General features: G+C 50.1%; 2 protein-coding genes and 1 long non-coding RNA gene across 4 annotated transcripts in view; 2 read left to right on the top strand and 1 right to left on the bottom strand.

Annotated features, from left to right (window-relative positions):
* The window catches only part of MYEF2 (myelin expression factor 2), a 23463-nt gene extending 14306 nt beyond the window's left edge, over positions 1–9157 (top strand). The window contains exons 11-18 of the mRNA XM_077318155.1: positions 731–781; positions 861–932; positions 1023–1118; positions 3231–3329; positions 3907–3978; positions 5685–5899; positions 5993–6044; positions 8587–9157. Coding sequence (XP_077174270.1) covers positions 731–781; positions 861–932; positions 1023–1118; positions 3231–3329; positions 3907–3978; positions 5685–5899; positions 5993–6044; positions 8587–8750 — 821 coding nt within the window. The 3' untranslated portion in view covers positions 8751–9157. The remainder of the gene's footprint in view (positions 1–730; positions 782–860; positions 933–1022; positions 1119–3230; positions 3330–3906; positions 3979–5684; positions 5900–5992; positions 6045–8586) is intronic.
* On the bottom strand, positions 8955–19884 carry SLC24A5 (solute carrier family 24 member 5). 2 transcript variants are annotated; one of them, XM_077318151.1, is made up of 9 exons: positions 19712–19884; positions 17869–18048; positions 16525–16608; positions 16308–16411; positions 15761–15861; positions 13297–13574; positions 11874–12080; positions 10470–10571; positions 8955–9844 (listed from the first exon to the last, which is right to left on the bottom strand). In XM_077318151.1, exons 1-9 carry the CDS (start codon positions 19815–19817, stop codon positions 9522–9524), a joined length of 1485 nt encoding a protein of 494 aa, XP_077174266.1. In that variant the 5' UTR covers positions 19818–19884; the 3' UTR covers positions 8955–9521. The 2 variants fall into 2 exon arrangements, with proteins under 2 accessions (XP_077174266.1, XP_077174267.1); XM_077318152.1 differs by having other exon boundaries at positions 9788–9844; positions 11906–12080.
* The window catches only part of LOC143828005 (uncharacterized), a 26945-nt gene continuing 24739 nt past the window's right edge, over positions 19530–21735 (top strand). Inside the window, exons 1-2 of the long non-coding RNA XR_013227471.1 lie at positions 19530–19657; positions 20565–20758. This is a non-coding gene — a long non-coding RNA (uncharacterized LOC143828005). The remainder of the gene's footprint in view (positions 19658–20564; positions 20759–21735) is intronic.

Raw genomic sequence — 21735 nt, 5'->3', positions numbered from 1 at the left:
GATTCTATGATTCTATGATTCTATGATTCTATGAGCAGGGGGTTGGACTAGATGGCCTGTCTGGCCCCTTCCAACTCTATGATTCTATGATTCTATTGTAGGAACTCCCGTCTTGGCTGTGAATGGTTGCATTATACTACTTTTGAATGACTGGCACTTGGTCATTAAGTTTGCCGTTAGAGTTAGGAAGAATTTGAACATCCTCCCTGCCATCGTCTTCTCCCAGGGTTCTCTATGCTTTTGTGGGATGGCATAGACTATTCTTAGTCTCCCCCCCCCCCTTAACTGGAATTCAGCTGCTCTCAACACTCTGTCCTTTCCGGACAGCATTTTGTCCTCATCAGGCTGTTGTTTACCCTTTTGGTTAATTTGCAAAGGCTTATTTTTCCGCTCGCTCGGTCCCCGGGGAAACGCAGCGACACCTGCCTCAGGTAGCATCCATCACGCGCACCAGCCTAACCTCTTGACTGCCGGATCGAGTCATTGAACCGGGAGCGTTGTCCGGAGTTTGCGATTAGAATTTTTTAAACAAGTGCTAAGGGAAGAGCAAACTTCGGATTAGTTTTAATTGTGACACAGATGTCCTTGGAGGAGCGACACTGGGGGGGGGGGGGAGTCAGTAGGACACAAAGAGCAAAATAATAAATAATTGGCATATGTTTCCATGTGGGCTGACAAATCCTTCAAAATTGTAATCTCTTTCTCTGTCTTTCTTTTGTTTGTTTTTAAGGCATGGGAGTGGATGGTCCAGCCTTCGGAGGGATGAACAGAATGGGTGGAGGTAGGCCTGTCCCTCCAGTTCCCTTTCTGGCTCTACCAAGCGTATGAAGTCAGTGAAAAGCTTTCTGCTTCCCCTTCAGGTGTCGGTGGATTCGGTGGCATGAAAGCCATGGCAAACGTGGGAGGCTTCGGTGGAGTCAGCCGGATGGGCGGTAGGTGGTGGAACGTTCGTCCTCCTTTCACTTTGACAACGACGGCAACAAATTAAATCTCGCTTTACCACTCCCCCCTGTTCTTTCTAGGCATGGGCAGCGTGGAGGATTTCAGAGGGAACCTCGGTAGTGGCATGAGCGGCGGCCTAGGGACAGGCATGGGGGGCATGGCGGCCGGCATGGGAGGTAAGCCCCTGCAGGTCCCCATTTTCTGACTATAGCTGCATTGCAGACCAGCTGGTCACACTGGATCTCAAGCTGGGCGGGGAGACCTTTCGTAAGGGAGAAACACGACACAGAGGCCCTTGTAGATGCAAAATAAATGCAAAAGTATGCTGCTGTAGTCAAAGCAGAGCAGAAGACATAGTTTCCTATTTGCTTTGCACTGCCTACAACTGTGAAGCTTGTAAAACATCCGTGAGAGTTGCATATTGTCCGTGGCTGGGCTGTGTGGCGCATTTGTTTTTTGTTGACGTGGAAGCTGCCTTGCGCCAGTCATTGGGCCTTGTTACCCTTTGCGCTGGCCTTTTTGGCTTTGAAGAAATGATGGCAGATTCAAGCTGATTTAAATGCTCTTCCCTTGCTACACCATCACAGTGCAGTCCCCAAAAGAGGCTCTGTTAAAAGCTTGTATTCTAGAAATCCTGCGGGGGCAACAAGATGCCTTTCGCTTAAGAACGTGTGGAAGACCTTGAGCAAAATTAGGAGCTTCATTTGTGCGCCTGGATTACCAAAGCATGGTGCTTTAACAAGCCATGCTTTAGATTTAGCAAAGCATGGTGCTTTAACAAGCCGTGCACTCTACTTTTCTGCTCTCCTCCCCCTTCCAGTTTGAACTCGAAATGCAGCTTAAAGTTCTGGACACGTGCTCCTTCTGTATCTGAATTTGCTCCTTTTGAATTCCACCTGTCATCTTGCAGTGTAGGGTTTTCACTGTCCAGTTCACACCATACCATCTTTAAAAAGGCCGTCGAAATAGTCAGGGGACTTTTGATTTGTCTCGGTCGGCTAAGAGCCAAAAAAAATCTTTCCACTGCCTAAAATGTTTTAAGTGTTCTCAATGAAAACGTCTAACAAAGACCTGAAGTTAATCGCGCCCAGGTTTCTTGCAAATGGTCACTTAACTGCATAGACGCCAGTGAGAAATCACATTTCCGTGAGAACCTGTCCTTCTCGACTAAATCCCTCAGCGCAGAGAGGGCGCGGCTTACACGCTCTAACCTCATCAATCAGATTTCATTTATTTGCATTTGGCTAGGGCCTGGAAGCACATTTATGTGTATCCACCCCCCACCACCCGCCCCCGATGAGCATGCACGTGCCCAAGACACAGGTTGAGAGTTCACAGGTTGGCCCCTCTTGACATTAAGAGCGCACTGTGGAATTTTGCTCCAGGGCTTCCACCACTGCTGGGACCCTCGAGGGAGCATTTGAGAGACTGCCTGTGTGCCATTGGGAATGTTCCCTGCCCCTTCAAGATCAACAGCTATGACTATTTTAGAACTTCGCCTTCCTGAAGGGCTAAAACCCAGAGAGCGCAAAATAATGTCCCAGTGCTAATGAAATGCCGTTTAGACTGAACAATGTAGAATAGATTCAAGTGGGCAGCCGTGTTGGTCTGTAGTAGCACAACGAAATTAAGAGTCCGGTAGCACCTTTAAGACCAACTAAGATTTATTCAAGGCGGGAGCTTTCGAGTGCTCACGCCTTGACTAAATCTTTGTTGGTCTTAAAGGTGCAAACCGAGAGGAACAGACCTATCCACTGGCAATATGATAAAGAAAAATGTCCCATTTTTGTGGTTTTCCTTGTTTCTTTATTCTTTAGGACTTCTGTCAAAACGGAATCCAGCTAATCTCTGTTTTCAGTTCTGTCATCAGGGACAAGTCCTTATATATATATATTAATAGTATAATACTGGCCACAGGCTCACATAGGTATGGGGATACCAGTCTGTATTGACATGTTTATTTATCATATTGCCAGTGGATAGGTCTGTTCCTCTCTGTTCGCTTTAATTATTAGACCGTCCTTCTTATACTCTTGTATGGTCTTAAAGGTGCTACTGGACTCTGATTTTGTAATGTAGACTAGATAATACACCCAACAGCTATGCATCTTTGCTGCTGTGCCTGGAATCAGGGCCTTTTAAACGGAAGCGTTCTGCTGGGCGATGCACGTGGCCCATCCCAAGCGAACCCTTTTTTGTTTTGTTTTTTACTAAAACGTCGTTTTTGTAAATGTGAATGTGCAAAATGAGCCATAACAGAACCTGTGCGCGCCTGTGTTAACCTGCAGAGATGTTCCGTGGCGGAATGGGCGGAAGTATCGACCGAGACTTTGGCCGCAGCGATATGGCCATGAACCGTGGCTTCGGAGACTCCTTTGGACGGATGGGTATGGCCCTTGGCGACTTTGTTGCGGAACTCCCCGCAGAATGTCAAGCATGCCCCATGCGTACCATTCTCACTAGCATACCTGATGCCTCTTCATTCTCCTCGCCTCCCCCGTTCCCTCCCTCCACCCAAGATAGCTGTCTGGGCCCAAGGACTCTGCCAGGAGATTTCCAAGCTTTTTCTGTGCCCCCTTTTGAAGTCTTGACAGAAGCAGAGAGGAATCAAATGAGTAACAATCGCCAGAACCCCTCCAAGGCCCTTCTCATAGGACGTTTTTTGTGGAATAAGCACGCCGGCTTGTTACTCCGTTGCCCGCCAGCTTCAGTACTGCTTTGGAATTTTTTTTTTCCCAGTGAGAACACTGTTGTGAATATGCCCTTCATTCCCTCTCCCAAACCAGCAGCTGACCTAGCTGAGCTCTTTTATTTTAAGACAGACACGTCTATTGAGTAGCGCTCGCGGAGACAGAGAGGGAACCTTTTGTGATAAGGAAGTGGTTGGGTACAATTCCCGAGCTTTAAGTTAAAAAAAAAAAAAAGGGGTTATATAACTTGATTTTTCTTTCTGTCCCTGTTTAGGTGGTGCAATGGTTGGTGGTTTTGCAGGAGGAATGGGAGCTTCTAATATGGGCCCAGTAGGAACTGGAATGAGTAGGTTAAAGAGTTTCAACCAGATATAAATTGTAGCTGTAGAAAGACTTCTAGTTCAGTGGCAAGAAGCCCAGTGATTCACTGTTCCCCAGATTTTGCAGTTCCAGCAGAAGTTCGCTAACATTAATTGCTTCCCATCTGTGCTCAGAGTGACTAGACTTCTAGGCATCGGGGGTTCTCTCTGGAATAAGCATTAGCTTTCCCAGAGTAAGGAATTTCGGGGACCATCAGGGCAAATACTGCAAGGCGACACCGAGTTAAAAACGACAGATTGGACACAATTCTAAACAAGTGACTTGTGTGACAGTCTAGTCTGTGCATGGAAAAGAGCAATCCCTTGAACGAGCATGCCTGGCTACAAAAATAACTGCAAGATACCAATGCTGGGTTGGCTTAAGAGCGCTCACTCCTTTTTCATTCATACGTCTGATCATATTTCCTGAAGGAACGGAAGGATATGATTCTGTCATTCGTTCCTTGATATCATTGGTTATGAGGTGTTCATCACAACCATTCCATGCCCATGGAATTCCTTATGTTTGTTTTGGTGAAATGCAGTCTTTGAAGACTAAATGAACATGGTAATTTGGGGGGGAGGGCAAGGGAGATTTCTCTTTACCCTTAAACATGTACTGATCTGTGTGGTGCATGCCCTTGTCCAAATGGGTGTAGTGCGTGGTATTAACTGAACTGGTAATATAACGGGGGTGTTAGCACAGATATTTCAGCAGATGATCCTCTTACACTTGAGGCAGGCAATTTGCACAAGCTACAGCATGCTGAACTTTGGGTCTACCAAGCTAAACCCACCCTAATTATAAGTGAGCCGTGGTACCCAAAAGCTGATCTGTGCAGAGTTCTGCTTTGTGACGGTGGCATCCGTGCCGCTGAAGAACATACGGACTGATGCACCTGGAGATCCATGTGGGTTAACTGAAACCCGTAGCTGCCACTGGATGAACGAGCTGTGCACATGGGCATGCTTTTGGTTGCCCATTGTTGCTTTCTGAAGGGAAACATATTTGCATAACTCATACTCCATTTTAGAACAGCACCACAGAGAGCCAGTTTGGTGTAGTGGTTAGGAGTGCGGACTTCTAATCTGGCATGCCACGTTCGATTCTGTGCTCCCCCACATGCAACCAGCTTGCCACGGCACTGATAAAACTGTTCTGACAAAGCAGTGATATCAGGGCTCTCTCAGCCTCACCCACCCCACAGGGTGTCTGTTGTGGGGAGAGGAAAGGGAAGGCGACTGTAAGCCACTTTGAGCCTCCTTCGGGTAGGGAAAAGCGGCATATAAGAACCAACTCTTCTTCTTCTTCTTGCCGAAGGTACCTTTTAAAGAAACAGACATGCAGATGGCGCTTTGATTTAAGACACCAAGTGGCTGCAAAATCCCTCCCCCTCCCCTTCCGTTCATGTAAATTGATGGCCGAGGCCCAGCGTGGCTGAAATTACAACCAGTCCCCCTGCCTGAACGATTGGGACTCCGCTGCAGGCGAAACTGAACTTCCCCATGCCACCTGAGAGGCAGTGCTGTTCCCCCTCCTGGCGTGCGAGTCCATTTCCACCCCCTGCATCCCATCGAGCTTGATTTCACAAAAGGCAGCCAGTCCGAAGCTTGTATTCACTATTTGCGGCCACGTCACCCTTGGTTTCCTGACATTTCCTCTTGCTCCCTCCCTCCTGTTTGGTCTTTGCAGGCAGCGGCATCAGCGGCATGAACAGCATGACCGGGGGCATGGGCATGGGCATGGGCATGGATCGGATGAGTTCCACCTTTGACCGGATGGGGCCCGCCATGGGAGCCGGCCTGGACAGAAACCTCGACATGGACCGGGGATTTGTGCCCGGCCCCATGGGGAGCGGCGCGAGGGACCGAGTCGGCTCCAAAGGGAACCAGATATTCGTCAGAAACGTAAGCGGCCCGTGAGCGAAAGCCGGTCCCCAGCGGCGTCCGTGGCTTTGCTTTCCCCTCCTTATGTCACGCTGTGCTTGTCTTCGTTTTCAGCTTCCTTTTGACTTGACCTGGCAGAAGCTTAAGGAAAAATTCAGCCAGTGCGGTAAGTATTTAGGCTACGACTGTCACTGCCTCCCCTTGGGAGGGGAGCATAGCCCCTCACAGCAAGGTAGGGTGTGTGGCTCAGCATGCGTTTTGGCTCTCCGGGGTCCCTCCTGCACATTGGTAGTGGAGCCCGGTTGCTGCAGGAGGACTTTAGGGGCTTGTTCTAGGGCAGGGTTAATCAACCTGTGGTCCTCCAGATGTCCATGGACTACAATCCCCACGAGCCCCTGCCAGCGAACGCTGGCAGGGGCTCGTGGGGATTGTAGTCCATGGACATCTGGAGGACCACAGGTTGACTAGCTCTGTTCTAGGGTACCGCCTGATGCAGTTACTCCATTGAAGGTAAAGGGCTCAGAGGGGATTGCAGTTCAGACGTAGCGTCCTGGCCAGGCTGTTGCTTTCTAGGGACTGAATATGCACCCTTGGCCATCCAAGCCGCAATCTTCTGCCGCTGCATAGTTCAAGGGGAGATCTGCATTCTGTTGGTCCGCTGCAGGAAACCTTGTCCTCCGTTAGTGATCCCCCTCCCCCTCCCTTGAGGAGCTTCTAGGGAATTCCTGGAGCGCCATTTGGAAGCAGCTGGCCAGAAATGTAAAGTCTGCCATGAGCTGCGTGATATATCTTCGGTAATTGCCAGCATCTTTCTGAAACGCTTGGCATTCCTGTAAGCAAGTGCTGCGTGAAGAGAGATCCTGTGCTGCACGGAGTGATTTTAAATAAGAAATGGCACACATCCTAAATGCCCAGTCCCGCTTTTACTGCAGTTTGGAAAAGAGCGTAATCCTCGATCAGCCTTTGGCAAAAGGTCACCTTTATTTTGTCCCTTTGGGTGAAATGTGTACAAAGCAGAAAGAGGCCACTGTGGCTTTCAGTGGGCTCCTTAAGCTAGAGAGGAAGGCCTTTCTGCCTTTTGGATTTTTTAAACTTCCCTTGACCCTGCCTGCATCTTTGAAATCTTGTGGTTTTTTTTAAATAAATCCTGTTTTGGAATTCATGGTTTTGTCCCGTTTCACTGACTGAAGCTTTTCTGTAGCTTTTCCCTGCTAGCTTAAATTGTCAAGAAAATATTTTCTCATGCTTCTGTTCTTTATCGACATCTCCCCTTTATTTATTTGCTTGGCACATGAAACAAGATCTTTACGGTCACTTCCATGTAGCTCTGAGTTTGGATTAAAAAAAAAAAAGTGTTCACTTGTTTTATTCCAGTATGAAAGTCCTCTTAGGACGAATGAAGGTGCACCAGGAAATCCTCTTGTACTGTATCCACTTAATGTGGATTTTATGCACCTCACAAACTAACCTCTGAATATAGAGCTGAGGTGTCAGGCCATTTCTAGAGCTGCCCAAGGGATGCATGTGTCAGTCCGGCTACTTTGGTGCATCTAAGGAACTTGGGTCTTAGAAACCGAAGCATAATTGCCTTGCTTTTACCCAGAGCTTTAAAATTGTTTCTGCTGGATTTTTTAAAGCATACGCTCCTATCCTGTTGCTTCAGGATGTCCAGGGGTGAGGGGGAGGCTGGGAGAGAATTCTGCTGTGGTTCTAACTGTTCAGAGCTGGTGAAAGCAAAGGTAGCTGGATAGTGTTTGGGGAGACAGCATGAAAGACAGACAAGGGGAGGAGGAGCAAAGAGAAGCTGTTAGGGCAGGTGAGGCAGTTTGGTGACTAGAATCAGAGAATCATAGAGCTGGAAGGGACCTCCTGGGTCATCTAGTCCAACCCCCTGCGCTATGCAGGACACTCACACCCCTATCGCTTACCTACTGTAACCTGCCACCTCCTTAAGCCTTCACAGAATCAGTTTGTTCGACTAGGAAGGTTGTTGGCAGCTAAAGTCAAGAAAGGAGACATACGCAGCTGGAAGCAAGATTAGAAAGTGTGAGATGGGCTGCACTCAAGTAGACCTTCCTCTCAGTGTGATATCAGTGGCACTTCCTGGAAACTGCAGACCACAAGATGGCTTTTGTAGCAGCTGTTCAACTAGAACTCCACAATGAGTAGATCTACCCCGGACTGTAGATTTGTGGGCTGTACCCAAAACTATCTCAAGTGGTGTGCAGAGGGATGGACGGCAGTGGTCCCCCAACCTGCGGGCCGCAGCCCGGCGCCGGGCCGCAGCTCCCTCTCCCCGCCCCCCCCCCCCCGCAGTAAAAAACTTCCCAGGCCGCAAGCTTGCGGCCCGGGAAGCTACTTACTACGGGAGGGCGGGAAGAGGGAATCAGGGCCGGGCTGCGCCCATGCAGGCCGCGCCCGCGCGGCCCGCGGGTGCGGCCCGATCCGCGGGCGCGGCCTGATCCGCGGGCGCGGCCTGATCCGCGGGCGTGGCCCGCGGGCGCGGCTCGATGCGTGGGCGTGGCCCGCGTGGGCGCGGTCCCCGCGGGCGCGGCCCGATGCCCTGCCGGTCCCCAGCCTAATAAAGGTTGGGGACCACTGATGGACAGGACGGGTTCTTCTAATTCCCTCGTCACATTTTGCCGTTAAACTGACTGGTTTTTCTCTCTCTCTCTTTTTTTTTCCTGGTGGCTTTAAACCTTGTTCAGGTCATGTAATGTTTGCGGAAATCAAAATGGAGAACGGGAAATCAAAAGGCTGCGGCACCGTCCGATACGACTCGCCGGAATCGGCGGAAAAGGCCTGTAGAATAATGAACGGCATAAAAATCAGTGGCAGAGAAATCGACGTACGTTTGGATCGCAATGCGTAATTTATCGCCATGTGTTCAGGAACATTCCTTCTGTCTGTTTAGCGCCTTCCCCCCCCTCCCCTCTCCTCTCCCCGCCCCCTTAGTAAGTCATTTTTAGTAGAACATTGTACGCTTAAGTTGGAGAAACTGAACTTTTTAAGCCCAGTAGCCTTTGACAGTATAGTGTTTAATATACTGTGAACCTGTTTAACACTCTTAACAACATTTTGGTTTTTTTTTTTTTTAAGAGAATCTTTTTCCCGACTTTCAGCAGTATGAGCTTCCACACCTCCTCCCCTTGAAGTTTCGGGAGCTGTGGCTGACTCCATACCTCTCCAAAATCATGCTCAGTGTCTCTAGTCATTCAGTTTAAATGAATGGTTCTACTGTTTTTAATAAAACAAGCCGGTTTTTCCCCCCTCTGTTAACGAAGGCTGTATAGCGGGACGTTTCTGTGTCGCAGCACCCCAGGCTGCAGTTGTTACGTAAAGAGTGTGCACTCCCCCCCCCCTCCCCATTCTCCAAATTCGGTTTTATATGATTAAGAGTCGTCATTGCTGCTCCTCGCTCTGGTAGGACATTTTCACGTTCTCACTTAATTCCGGATGTTTTTGGATTTTAACACGACTCGACGCCACGGCGTAGAATTTCTTGTACATAAGTTTGCGGGCCAAAGGGAAGCCTGGCGTCCTCCCGTTCAGCGAAATGAAGATGCTAGTCCCTTTTGCCGCTTGCGTTTCGTTTTGTTTTTACTTTGACCTCATTAAAAAAAAAAAAGAAAACCGACCGACCTTAGTGACCGCAGGCCGCGATGGGATTATTGCCTATAACGCCCAGTTCGTACAGAATGGTTAACACCGCGAATCCTGTATACATCGCCAGGCAGATGGCCCCTAGCTTTCTGTTGAGCTTCCAGCCGTTCAGGTGGACCGCCAGGAAAATGAAGGCGATGGAGCAGACGAGCGAGACGGCCGTGTAGGTCAGGCCGCTGCTGTTCACCTCCACGGGCCTGGAGGTGTCGACGAAGGCCGTCTTGATAAACCAAGGTAATCCTAAGCACAGCAGGTCGAACACGTTGGATCCGACGATGTTAGCCATGGCCATGTCGCCTCGTCCTGTAAGGGCGAAGGCGGGTTTGAAGCATGCCCGACTTCAGCGGAAGCCTCAGCTGCCCTACGCCCACGATACGGCTTATGCATGAAGCTGCAGGGCAGGCAAGCTTCCCCCCTGGATGGCTCTGCACATATTCAGTGTCTGGTTCAAACGGAGCGGCAGCCCAGGGGCTCAGCTTGCAGAGCCTTCTGGGTATTTGTGCAGCCTAAGCACATATCCAGAGCCTACCATTTTAACTTCACGCTGGGCTTTACTGCATTGTGTTTAGAAGAAGAAGAAGAAGAGTTGGTTCTTATATGCTGCTTTTCCCTACCCAAAGGAGTCTCAAAGCGGCTTACAGTCGCCTTCCCTTTCCTCTCCCCACAACAGACACCCTGTGAGGAGGTTGAGGCTGAGAGAGCCCTGATATCACTGCCCGGTCAGAACAGTTTTATCAGTGCCGTGGCGAGCCCAAGGTCACCCAGCTGGTTGCATGTGGGGGAGCGCAGAATCGAACCTGGCATGCCAGATCAGAAGTCTGCACTCCTAACCACTACACCAAACTGGCTCTCCGGAATGTGGAGAAACCTCTGTCCGCCCCCCTCCCAGCTGTCCACAGATGTGGACGGGAGTGTCCTAAAGGCATACCTTTCCTGGCCACCATCACACTTGCAACCGTGTCTGGGATGCTTGTTCCTGCTGCCAGCAACGTCAGGCCCATCACAGTGTCTGGTATCCTCAAAGTTTCCCCTGTAGCGGCAGGAGGGATGGGGGAAGGAGAGGGAGAGAAAAACCCATCAGCAACAAGCACTTTCTTCAAAGCACAGAGCGAGTTAGGTCTGTACAAACCCAGCCGTCTGGAAAGGTGAGGTTTTGAAAGCGGGGGAGCCAATCGGAAGCCTGCAGCTCTGCGGTGGACTGCGCTGAATAAGCACGAGCTTCAGCTGGCCCACTGCATCTGCCTGGCAACACCCGACGAAACCCTTCCAGCTCTTGGGGAATTCTTTTGTCGGCAGGCGCCCAGCTAGCCGGCCCTCCCTGACAACGGCGGTCTTCACCGGAGCGGCAGCGATGCTCATAATCCCTTCTGTCCGCTTTTGGCATCTTCATCACATGGACGCTGGGAAATCACATGAGCCACTAACCCTTTTTTAATCATCTGCCCTTGAAAGAGCAGCACGCAGAATTCCCTTGGGAGCGCTGGGCCTGCGAAGTCTGCTGATTAATCCTTGACTACGGGGCCCGCCAGCCAGATTGCTAGTGCAAGCTGAGGTGCCTGGAAGGCAGCAACCAGACACGGGCGAAAAGGGGTCTACCAGCGGTTTGGGTTCCCCGTTTTTAAACAACTGATGTTGACACTGCCCTCCCTTCCTCCAAGTTCCCTGTACCGGAAAAGAAACCATTCCCTTGATGAGTAGTGCTCTTCTGAACAATTGAGGCGTAACTGAATCCTACAGGGACATTCAGTAGGATATTCGTACCCATTACTACTTTGATGGAAATCGTGGCTCTTGTCTTTTTTGCTGTAGGTTTGTAAGGAATCACATTTGTGGTCAGGATAAGGGCAGCTGAAGCTCTTGAGTAGCTCACGGTGCAAAATAAGTACTTTAAGTGGAGGAGGGTGGCTACCGTTACTCCGTCTTGTACTAGAATATCGGCCCTAGTTGGACGCAGGGTGAGTGGGCAAGGATTGGAGTAATCCTTCCCTTTTGAAACCATTAAGACCGAGAGAAGGGCTTTGTGCTAACTTTCTTTTTAGCCCTTCCCCGGAAAGGCTGCTTTCGGGACTCCTGGGTGAAAGTACATAAACTGTAAGCCTCTGTCAAACAGCCCAGGTGGGCACCCCTCTTCTACCTGCCTGTGCACTAGGGAAGCGGGACTGTCCCCCACATTTGACTTGGTCACGACGACTCTCTGATAAACCTCACAGAATAATCCTGGCTTGGATTGAGAGCAAAAGGGCGACTGCCTTTGGATGACAAACAGTCAGTGACGCTAAGCGGCGTTGCTCATGTCACGGTTCCGAAAGTGAGGAGGGGAGACGGTACGTACCCACTATCGTCACCATCCACACAAGGACGTACGTGAATGCCGCGATCCACATCGCCGCCATGAGGAACGTGAGCATGAACCAGTTCTTCCAAAACGGCCTTCTGCAGTCGGGCGTCGTCAGATAGAGTAGAAGCAGAATGGGGAGGGAGAGCACCCATACGATCCTTTCCAAGTCCGCTTCGGGCACAGCGAACATGCTTGGAGGGTCTGTCAGAAGAAGGAACCGGTTAAACAACTGAGACTGCTTAGTTCCTCCTCCGCGTTTTAACTTTGTTTAGAAAAGCCAGTTATCTCCCATCTGCTTTGAACGACAAAGAATCACCTTCTCAAGGTAACAGACATGGGAATGTAATTCTGCCTGATAACAGACGGGTTTTAGACTGTGTGAAAGGACGGTGGTGTAGTTCTGATGGGAAAAGAATCTTTGAATAGGCCTGCTGCATGGAAATGTGGAGCTGGTGATCTTTTTGTGTACTGAATCAATGTGGAAGCCTCGTTGCTCTTGGAACTTCCAGACTAACTTCCGTAGAATTGTTTGCATGTGTTCCGCCTTAGTGCAAAGAAAGAAGCATTATCACATCGTTCGTGGTTTAGCAGGATGCAAGGGCCAAACAAGAGGCTTTTTGTTGTAACGGTACATCAAGCGGGTGCAGGAAAAGGGGTAGGGGAGGGAAAATGCATTTATCTTCACCTAGCTTGCTCTCCCTTAGTCTCTCTCCCGAAGTACGACTCACTTAGCTAGGCTGACATCTAGTATGGGAGTTTCTCCGAGGAGGAAAGACGCTCAGGGAGAGGGAGAAGCCACGGGGAGTAATTGGGGCACAGTCTTTTACAGGCACAACTCTGTCGCAGTTGGGTCCAACTTATCTTCCCACCCCCTCCCCAGATTGAGCTGTTAGCTGGGACTTTGCAGGTCTGGATTTTATAAGCTTAGTTGTGAGTTTGCATAGGGGGAGTCCTGGCAAGCAAAGACTCCCATCTTCTCATGCCTGGAGACTGGCCTCTATCTAGTGCAGCCTTTTTTACCTTTGAGAAACCCCTAAATCGTTCTTCAGGCTTAAAAAAACCCCAGAAGGGGCGCCATCGTGCAGAATATGGTTGCAAAGCAGAGCTGTGGACACGCCCACCCGGGGCCCCTCCGCTCCCCACCCCCTCCAATTACTAATTAACAAATTTCTATAAATATATAGAAAATTAACTCCCACCCATTCAGGAAACCCTGCAGGAACTTAAAATGTGTCAAATGCCAGTTTATCTCCGCAGCAAACAGGCTTTACTCAAGAAAGCTATGCATTCAAAATTGCAAATTCCCAAAGAGGTTGTCTTGTTCGTAAGACTTTGGGGGCTAGGATTTTCTAACGTGGGCCAGGCGAATGAACCAGCTCTTTCCCGAAAGAACCACCGCCAAAATGTCCCGGATTACCTTCCGAAGCGGCCTCTAGTCCATGCAGGCTCATCGACAGTTGAGAGTAATCAGACCCGTCCTGAAAAATCCCGCTGTCTGCTCTGGACTGTCGGCGAAGGAGGGTTCTGGTCTCCTTCCACCCCGTTAGCGGCTGCTGTTCCGTCTCGTCCTCATTTCCTTCGAAGCAGTTACAGCAGGGGCTGAACTTCTTCATGACGTACTGGCTGATTTTAATGTCAAAGCAGAGCACCAGAATGTATGCGCCATATATCAGCAGGAGCAAAGCACACTCGTACCTAAAAGAAAGGGAGTGTCCGTGTGAACACGATCCCACTCATTTTGTGGTGTTTCTGTCCTTTGTGCATTTCACGGCTGCTTACTCTTAAAAATCAGCCCTCTTGGATGGATGCTTTTCCTGAAATGGTGCTCAATGGAGAGTTTTCTTTGCAGGCTGGATTGACAAGGCAAGATCTCAAATCCACCCTTTAGAAGTCTCGGCATTCTGTGCTTAAGGTATCTCAAGTCTAGCTGATGGGACTGGCCACAAGCTGAGTTAGGTACTCAAAGAATCCTGGCTTCAAAGCATGACTTATTCAGTGGCTTTTTGAGTGAGGACCAAAGGTCTTGTTCCACAGCCAGGAGAAAGTATGATATTTTTCCTGTCTCTAGCATGGTCACATGGCAGCTTTTAAATACAAAGAACTGGTGAGTCTCTAGTCTCTTTAAAAAGTCTCTTTAAAAAATCTCTTTAAAAACCTAGTCTCTTTAAAAAACCTTTTGTGGATTAAGTAAAATTTAGGGGGAAAGGGAGCTTGTTGGCACTATTCTGGCTTTTAGTTCAGATTTTCCCTTCTCAGGTACATATGGGATAGATACAGACATAATGTGAACCACAATTGGTTTTAAGTGTGATTAAGATGTGGGCAGGAGAAGAGTCGAATTCTGGTGCTAGGGAAGGCTTTTGCAGATTCCACGGCAGCAAAAGTCACAAGCAAGGAAATACTATAGTGCATACAGCCTGATAGATCATTGGAAGGCAGAATCACGAAAGTCCAGCTTGCTTACTTGGGCCGCATCCTGCGATCCAACTCAATGGAGAGAGCAGTTATGCTAGGACTGGTCAGTGGTCAAAGGAAACCAGGCCGACAGAACGCAGTGGTTAGATGAGATCAAATGGACACTGGCCAGAGAATTGTACAACTAAAAGAAGCGGCGCAAGATCGAAAACCGTGCCAGTTGACCCATAAGATTGCCAAGAGTCAGACACGGCTGAATGGTTTCAAGACGTGGAACTCTTCCAGTTGCAGGCAAGCAAGGTTAGCAGAGCAGTGTGTAAAACAAGCCATGTTCACCTGTGTCCACTTGCATGATCATGGTCAATACTTAGCTGTGGTCAATAAACCACTTCAACAATGTGGTTTCTGATCTTCATTTAACGGAACCACAGTCATTAAGAGTCAGTGGGGCGACCCACCTTCAGGTAACTGTGCTTGCCAAAGATAAGTTCGGCCGTCGTTTTGTATTGGATCTGAAGTCTTATGCTAGATCTGAATGCTTATTTCCCGATTCCCATTATCCTCATGGGTGGCTGCAAAGGACTGGGGCACAGGGCTAGGATACGGCCATTTATAACTCTGCCCTTATGGAGAGGTGAGGATTATAAATAAAAGTGCTCTTAGCTCCATAGCATGTGATCGTTATCACATCAGTGAGTCATGTGAAAATAGACATAATGTATATTCTAAAGTGGGTCTTGTTATTTTTCCTGCCTCAAGGGAAGCAATTTACTATTGGCCATTACAATGAAACCCCTTGTATTTTTTTCAAGCGAAAGATGGTTTTGACGGAGCGCAGTCCCTGATTTCAGAGGGCTACTCGTGCGTATGCTGCTTGGAGGTAAAGCTGAGGAGGGAGGTTCCTGATTAATGTCCCTTCTGGGTTACACAAAATGGAAAGTCTCCCCCCCCCCCTTGAAAACTGGACCCACCATTTATTTGATTATTCATCAGCCTTTTCAATAATTAAAAATGGTTACCTCCAAAATACAATAATCCACTCGAGATACTAAAGGAAAAGCAAGATGTTTCTGTTTAAGGATATACCAGTTTTCTGATTTCCTTTAATAATAATTTTAAAAATCTGGCTGATTCTTTGCCTATCTACCAAATCGGTCCCTGAGGGCAGTTTACAACAATAAAAGCTGAAGGCAAAAGGATCTCTCTGAATATATATTTTGTTATCAGTTGTAGCAACATCCTGGAGGCCAAAAGCCTTCCAAATAAACAGAACCAACCAGATAAAATCAAAACGAAAGGCTTGCGATATATCACGTGAACAATACATGCGTTGGCCAGTGGTTGGAAATCATGCTGCTGCACCATTGTTGGCCTTCAGTGCGGGGAGAAAGAAAAAGCGAGCTGAAAACACGACCGTACGTTGGGTGGTCCCACAACTGGGAGCGCAACGCAACTCCGGTTCTTACCAGTAAACTTTGCCGTCTACTATCATGGCGAGAACCGCCGCCGCGCTGATTGTGTATGCCAGGCAGTCTCGAAACAACGGCCAGCAAGAGATCCGTGAAGCCTGCAGGAATACATTTTAAGAGGAGATTTTAGTTTTCTTCGTTGCTTATTTCTTTTTCACGTTTTGATGCCGCCCTTCCCCAAGGGCCCAGGGTCAAGGACAACATGTCCCTACGACAAATCTGGCCACTAAAGCCCAGGGTCACCCAGCTGGCTGCAAATGGAGGAGCAGGGAATCAACCCTGGCTTGCCAGGTTAGAAGCTGTTGCTCTTGACCAACACACCACACTGGCTAACAAATCATTAGTTGATAAGCTAGGTAGGTAGGTCTGGCTTTGCATTTCAGCGTCCAAATTTCTGGAAGTTGCCAGAACACAGTGCCCATGGTAGCTCACTGGTTTTCAGTGGTTCGCATGCCGCTTGGTTCGGACGGCCAAATTAAACCGGCCTCAGGTTGAGCTGGCTTTGCTGCCGGCCGAGAAGAGTCTTGGGAACTGGGGTACGTACCACGCCCGACAGGAGCCCGCACGCGGCACAGATCACAAGGAGGTTGTAGATTGCCGAACCGAGGATGGTGCTGACCCCGATGTCTCCTTTTGTGACGAACACCCCTGCCAGCAAAACATTGTTTTGCAGAGTTATAATTTTTTTTTTTGCTTTGTGCATTGTGTGTGTGTGTGTGTTTGGGGGAAGGACATCTGTAGAGAGGACCGCTTAATTTTACCTAGAAAAGCTGTGACCAGTTCCGGTGCGGAGCTGCCGGCCGCCATGAACGTGGCTCCTGCAACGTCCTGGGAGAGGCCAAGACCTACAGGGATGAATAAGAGTAGCAAAAACAAGCCAGCGCATGAGTCTGGGTCTCATCGATGCTGAGAGTTTACCTGAAGTGCTGAAAGAACGTTCTGTGAGCTAGGAGGTCCCTTGGACAGTCTAGACAAATGGCCTCAGCCACGCTGCTGTCCTAACCGTACTTCCATCCGCTTTCAGTTCCCACATTTGCAATATGAAGGAAAGAGTACCTACCGGCCTACCTCGCAGGGCCGTTTGAAGGCCAGCCGCAGCAGAAAGTAGGTGAACTGCTTTGAACCCGGAAACAGCTGCAGTCAATGCTAAAGTGGAGGACGGCTCATTGTAAGATGGTTGAATCCACCTCAACAATAAGATTTTAAAATTTCGGAAGTGCTTGAGGGGGCTATATTGTCCTCTTCCTTCTATTTTAAAGCTGCTCTCAACATTCCAGCCCTTCCGGGGCCTATTTAGTCCTCATCAGAATTGGTTTTTCCACTGTGGTCATGGTGGTTAATTTAGACGGCCATATTTGTTGCTACTTATGGTGGATGCCCACCAGTTACAGAGACTCTGACCTTGTCTGCTGGGAGCCCCATTGTGCTGCTTTCAGTATCTGCAAAGCGGAACCATTCAATTTACTATTTACCTATGGTGGTTCTAACTATATAAGGGCAGACCCAGGGGTTCGCATAGATTACAGTGAACACAGAAAGTAAGAAGAGAGACTACCTGAGGGAGTCCTAAAGTGGCCTTTTCCTTCCTCTCCCCACCACAAACACACTGTGAGATGGGTAGGGCTGAGAGCTCTGAGAGAACTGCTCTGAGACAACAGCTCTAACGGGACTAGCTGCATGCAAAGTTCAGCTGAAAGAAAACTCCAGAGAATGACGACTGGGGAATTGGCTTTCTTAAGTAATCCCCCCCCCCCCCCCGAACTCTTATCTTTCGAACACAGGACCTTAGCGAAGAGTTTCGTGCTGTTTGTTTGGTCCTTTGCAATTGCTGCCTGAAAACGACAACAAAGTAATTTGCTGATGTTCTTTGCCGGCCTTAAACCTTCTTGCTTTTGATACTCCGCCTGTGAAAAACGCTACCAAATTATGCGTAACTTTTTATTCTTGTTGAAGACTTTCCAAAACAGTCGCATTGTGCACAAAATAATGGCGCAGAATAATGATCTCCGGAACGGCGGCTTGGTTTTACGGAAGAGATTGCCGGGTCTTCTTAAAAAAAACACACACACACAAACGGGGGGGGGGGGGAATAAAGAGAAACTTACAATCGCTGATAATCTCTAGGGAAGGCAGGAAGTAATCACTGCACACAATGGACACGGCCAGGAACATGTACAGGATGATTATGAAATAGATAATGATGCCCCCGTCTTCTCGCTGCTGCTGGGTAAAGAATCCTCCTGGGAATTCCGACGCGGGAGAGGCGACGCACTGGGTCTTATTTCCTGAAACGCAAAGGTTAGAGGTTTTATTCGCGATGGCCCTTTTTTGTTGCCTTAAGCTGGCTGAATATCGCCCGTAGGAAGAATTAAGGCAGGGCTGGCTTTTGAGGGAGAGCGAGGACTGTCGGATCTTCCGTGTAGATTTTGGATAGCGGAACTCGATAACCCTGTGGGCGGTTTCCAAGTCTGATTCCTTACTGGGGAAAGGGTTTAAAACTTCACCCTGCGTCCATCTGCCTCTCCAGTCAGTCAATAACTTTTAATTGGCATTAAATCTGCCTCTCTATAAAGCCACTTTTGAGTTTGGTTTTCTCGTGGGAAGCAGCGGACTGGTCTAAGGAGTCTAAAACGGGTAGTCAACCTGTGGTCCTCCAGATGTTCACGGACTACAATTCCCATAAGCCCCTGCCAGCATTTCAAGAAGTTATCCAGTTGGCGTGTCATCTACCCATCACCATGCAAATACACTCCAGGTATGTTTGCTGAAGCTGGAACAAGGGCCCACGAACCTTACATGCCATTTCCAGCAAAATCCCTCTAGGAAGCCACAAGCTGGGTAGCAGCTGGGTTCACACATACGCATGCTACACGGAGGACTGCACAATCTAACAATGGGTTGTACGCACGGATGTGTTCCCTTTGCAGATATGACATGGAAGCGTAGAGCTGGAAGGGGCTCATCGGTCTGCATAGCTGTTGTATTTACTTGGCTACAAATTTTGTAGTATGACATGCTTCCTGGGTGTAACTGACATTGAGCTGGAAGGCTCCATAGAGACCAGGATAATGATCTGCAGAGGTCAGTACAGGTGGGCCTAAAGCTCATAGAATCATGGAAGGGGTCACAGAGCCCATCTAGTCCCACCTCTGCTCAATGAAGGACCACCCTAAGCATCCATGAAAAGTAGCTGTCCAGCCGCTGCTTGAAGACTACCAGTGAGGGGGAGCCCAGCACCTCCTTAGGCAGCCCATTCCGCTACTGGACTACTCTGAAAAGTTCCCCATGTAGTTCAAACCCATTGATGCAGGTCCTCTCCTCTGCTGCCAACAGGAACCGCTTGACAATCTTTCAGACACTTCAAGATACTTCAGAGATTTCAATTTGGCCCACGTCCTTTTTGAAGCGAGGCCCCCCGAACTGCCCACAGGACTCCCACCTGGGGTCTGCCCCGTGCCCTCTGCAGCAGGACTCGGGCACCTTGGGATACCGCGATGCCTCCTCTGTTGAGCCCTCTCAAGCCCGCACTCTCTGCCCAGGTGTAGCTTGCCGTCCACCCGTGCCCCAAGACCTCCTTCACACACACACAGGGCTACCCAGAAGGGCATCTCTGTGTCCTGTCACTCCCGGCTGCAAACTTTGGAATTGCCCCCTGCCCAGGCGTGCGTGCAACTCGGCCGGCGCGAGCCACCTGCAGCTCGCCAGGTGCGCGCGGCGGCCTTAAGCACTGGGGCCACGTGCCAAGGCCCAATTAGGGCTCCCGCCGCCACCTGGCCGAACTGGGAGCGAGGCTGAACCCCAGGGCAGCGCGCGCGACGGGGCAAGCAGCGCGCGGGCGAGGAGCACCGTCCAGGGGCCACCGGGAGCACCCCGGCTTCACCTCTGCTTCTCGGGGTGAGTCTCCCGTCCGTCCCCCCCAAAAGCAGGACTTTCTCGGCCCTTCCCTACCTGGCTCCGCGGGGGGCGGCTGCGCAGAGGCGGGCGGAGCGCCGAGCGCGCCCAAGAGCAGCAGCAGCAGCCTCAGGCGCGCGCTGCCGCCGCCGCCTCTCTGCATGCTGCTCCGCGGGCGCTGTGGCCAAGGCCGGGCCGCGGCAGCCGGGATTAGGCGCCTGGCCGGGGTCATGTGAGGAGCAGGAGGAGGAGGCGCGCCAAGCCCTTGGCCGGCCCCCGTTGGCAGAGGCGCGGGGGCTGCACGAGGGACGCGCGCGCGCTGCTCCATCCTCCCTCCCCCCCCCCCCCCGCCCCGCAGAGGGGCCCCTTCCAGGGGGGCGTCGGCGCCTCAGCGCTCTGAGGCTGGAGAGAGGCAGTCCCTCAGGGGCCACTGGCCCTGCTGGCCGAGGAGAACCTCCATGTGCGGGGGCAGTCGACCTCTCGAGCCCAGAGGCAGGGGGAAGGATGCTGAACTAGGTGGAATATGGGGCTTTGCTCAGGTTCTTAGGAAGGGCTGGTCCCTCTGCCCTTTTTGGCCCCTGCGGGTTGTTGGTCCTCCAGAGCAGGGGGAATCAACCTGTGGTCCTCCAGAGGTCCATGGACTACAGTTCCCATGAGCCCCTGCCAGCGTTTGCTGGCAGGGGCTCATGGGAATTGTAGTCCATGGACCTCTGGAGGACCACAGGTTGACTCCCCCTGCTCCGGAGGAACTGTTTGGCCGTTGCATGGGACAGGAGGCTGGGCTGGACGGACCCCTGGTCTAACCCAGAAGAGGACTTCTTAGCTTCTCATTTATACCCTGCTTTTCTACCTAGTGTGAGCCCAAAACGCTTTACAACATTCTTTCCCCTCTGTTATTTTATTCTCACAGCGACTCTGCTGGGAGTGCGGGACTGGCTCAAAAAGCCGCCCAGACAGCTTTCATCAAGACCTGAACCGAGGTCTCCCCAGATTTGAGGCCGGCTCTGTAGCCACTACACCGCACCGGCTCTCAGTAAACTCTAACATGAAAATAAAGTTCTGCCATAGCTGCTGATTCAGGACGCAGAGCTCAGGCTTTGCCAGGTATGTGTCGCCTCCTCCATGCAAGAGCATCTGCTTCATTCCCACAGTCGTACGAGGGGCTTGCCGTCCAGTGAGGGGCTTTTCAGCAGGCACATGATGAGCACAGCTTCTCTAGGCTGGCTGGAAGTCCCTTGGTGTAGCGGAGTTGGCTTTGTTTGCGGAAGCAAAACTGATTTTTGCTTGAGATTCATGAGATGTCCAGGATTCCCAAGAAAGTGTGTATGGAGTAGTGTGTGTGTGTGTGTGTGTGTGAGTATTGAGGGAGAGGGCATTACAAGTTTGTACCCAGGGCAGTGATGCTCAGCCCTTGCAAACAGGTGCTCTGTCTTTTCCCTGCATTTGGGTGCCACAGGAGTGACAAGGGATATTAGATTAGGAGTAAGCTTCAGATCTTTACGTTCCAAGCCCAGAGGCACCTTAAAACAGCCTTTTCCAACTTTTTGACTATGGCGGTACTGCTGAAATATTCAGTCTTTGAGGTACCAGGAAGTGATGTCAGCTGACCACGCCTCCCTGCCACGCCCCCCCCCAGAAGAGCCTCGGCTGTCAAAGGTTTCAGGCCCCCTCCCCATTGACCATTTGGGGGTGCGTCAACCTGCCCAAATAAGAGTAGAATTAGTAGTTGGTTCTTCTATGCTGCTTTTCTCTACCAGAAAGAGTCTCAAAGCAGCTTACAGTCGCCTTTCCTTTCCTCTCCCCACAACAGACACCCTGTGAGGGAGGTGAGGCTGAGAGAGCTCTGAGAGGACTGACTGGTCAGAACAGCACTATGACTAGCCCAACATCCCCTAGCTGTCTGCATGTGGAGGAGCGGGGAATCAAACCCGGCTGTTTTGATTAGAAGCCGCTGCTCTTAACCATGACACCAAGCTGGCTGACTATTACCATTGTTGGAAATTGCTGGTGGAAGGGCCCTAAATAAATTATTATTATTATTATTATTATTTATTTGATTTGTATGACCGCCGCTCTCGGAA

This window comes from Paroedura picta, chromosome 18, assembly GCF_049243985.1.
Source record: "Paroedura picta isolate Pp20150507F chromosome 18, Ppicta_v3.0, whole genome shotgun sequence".
NCBI lineage: Eukaryota > Metazoa > Chordata > Lepidosauria > Squamata > Gekkonidae > Paroedura > Paroedura picta.
Note: the sequence above shows the minus strand (reverse complement) of the source record. Positions and strands in the feature narration are given on the sequence as shown.

What these genes read in the sequence shown, in the direction of transcription:
- SLC24A5 (XM_077318151.1), bottom strand. Translation starts at nt 19,817, where the DNA reads ATGCAGAGAGGCGGCGGCGGCAGCGCGCGCCTGAGGCTGCTGCTGCTG. An exon ending in CCTAGAGATTATCAGCGATT is followed by an intron (nt 16,609 to 17,868) that starts GTAAGTTTCTCT and finishes TCATCCCTGTAG; the next exon opens with GTCTTGGCCTCTCCCAGGAC. An exon ending in ACTAGAGGCCGCTTCGGAAG is followed by an intron (nt 12,081 to 13,296) that starts GTAATCCGGGAC and finishes TTCTTCTGACAG; the next exon opens with ACCCTCCAAGCATGTTCGCT.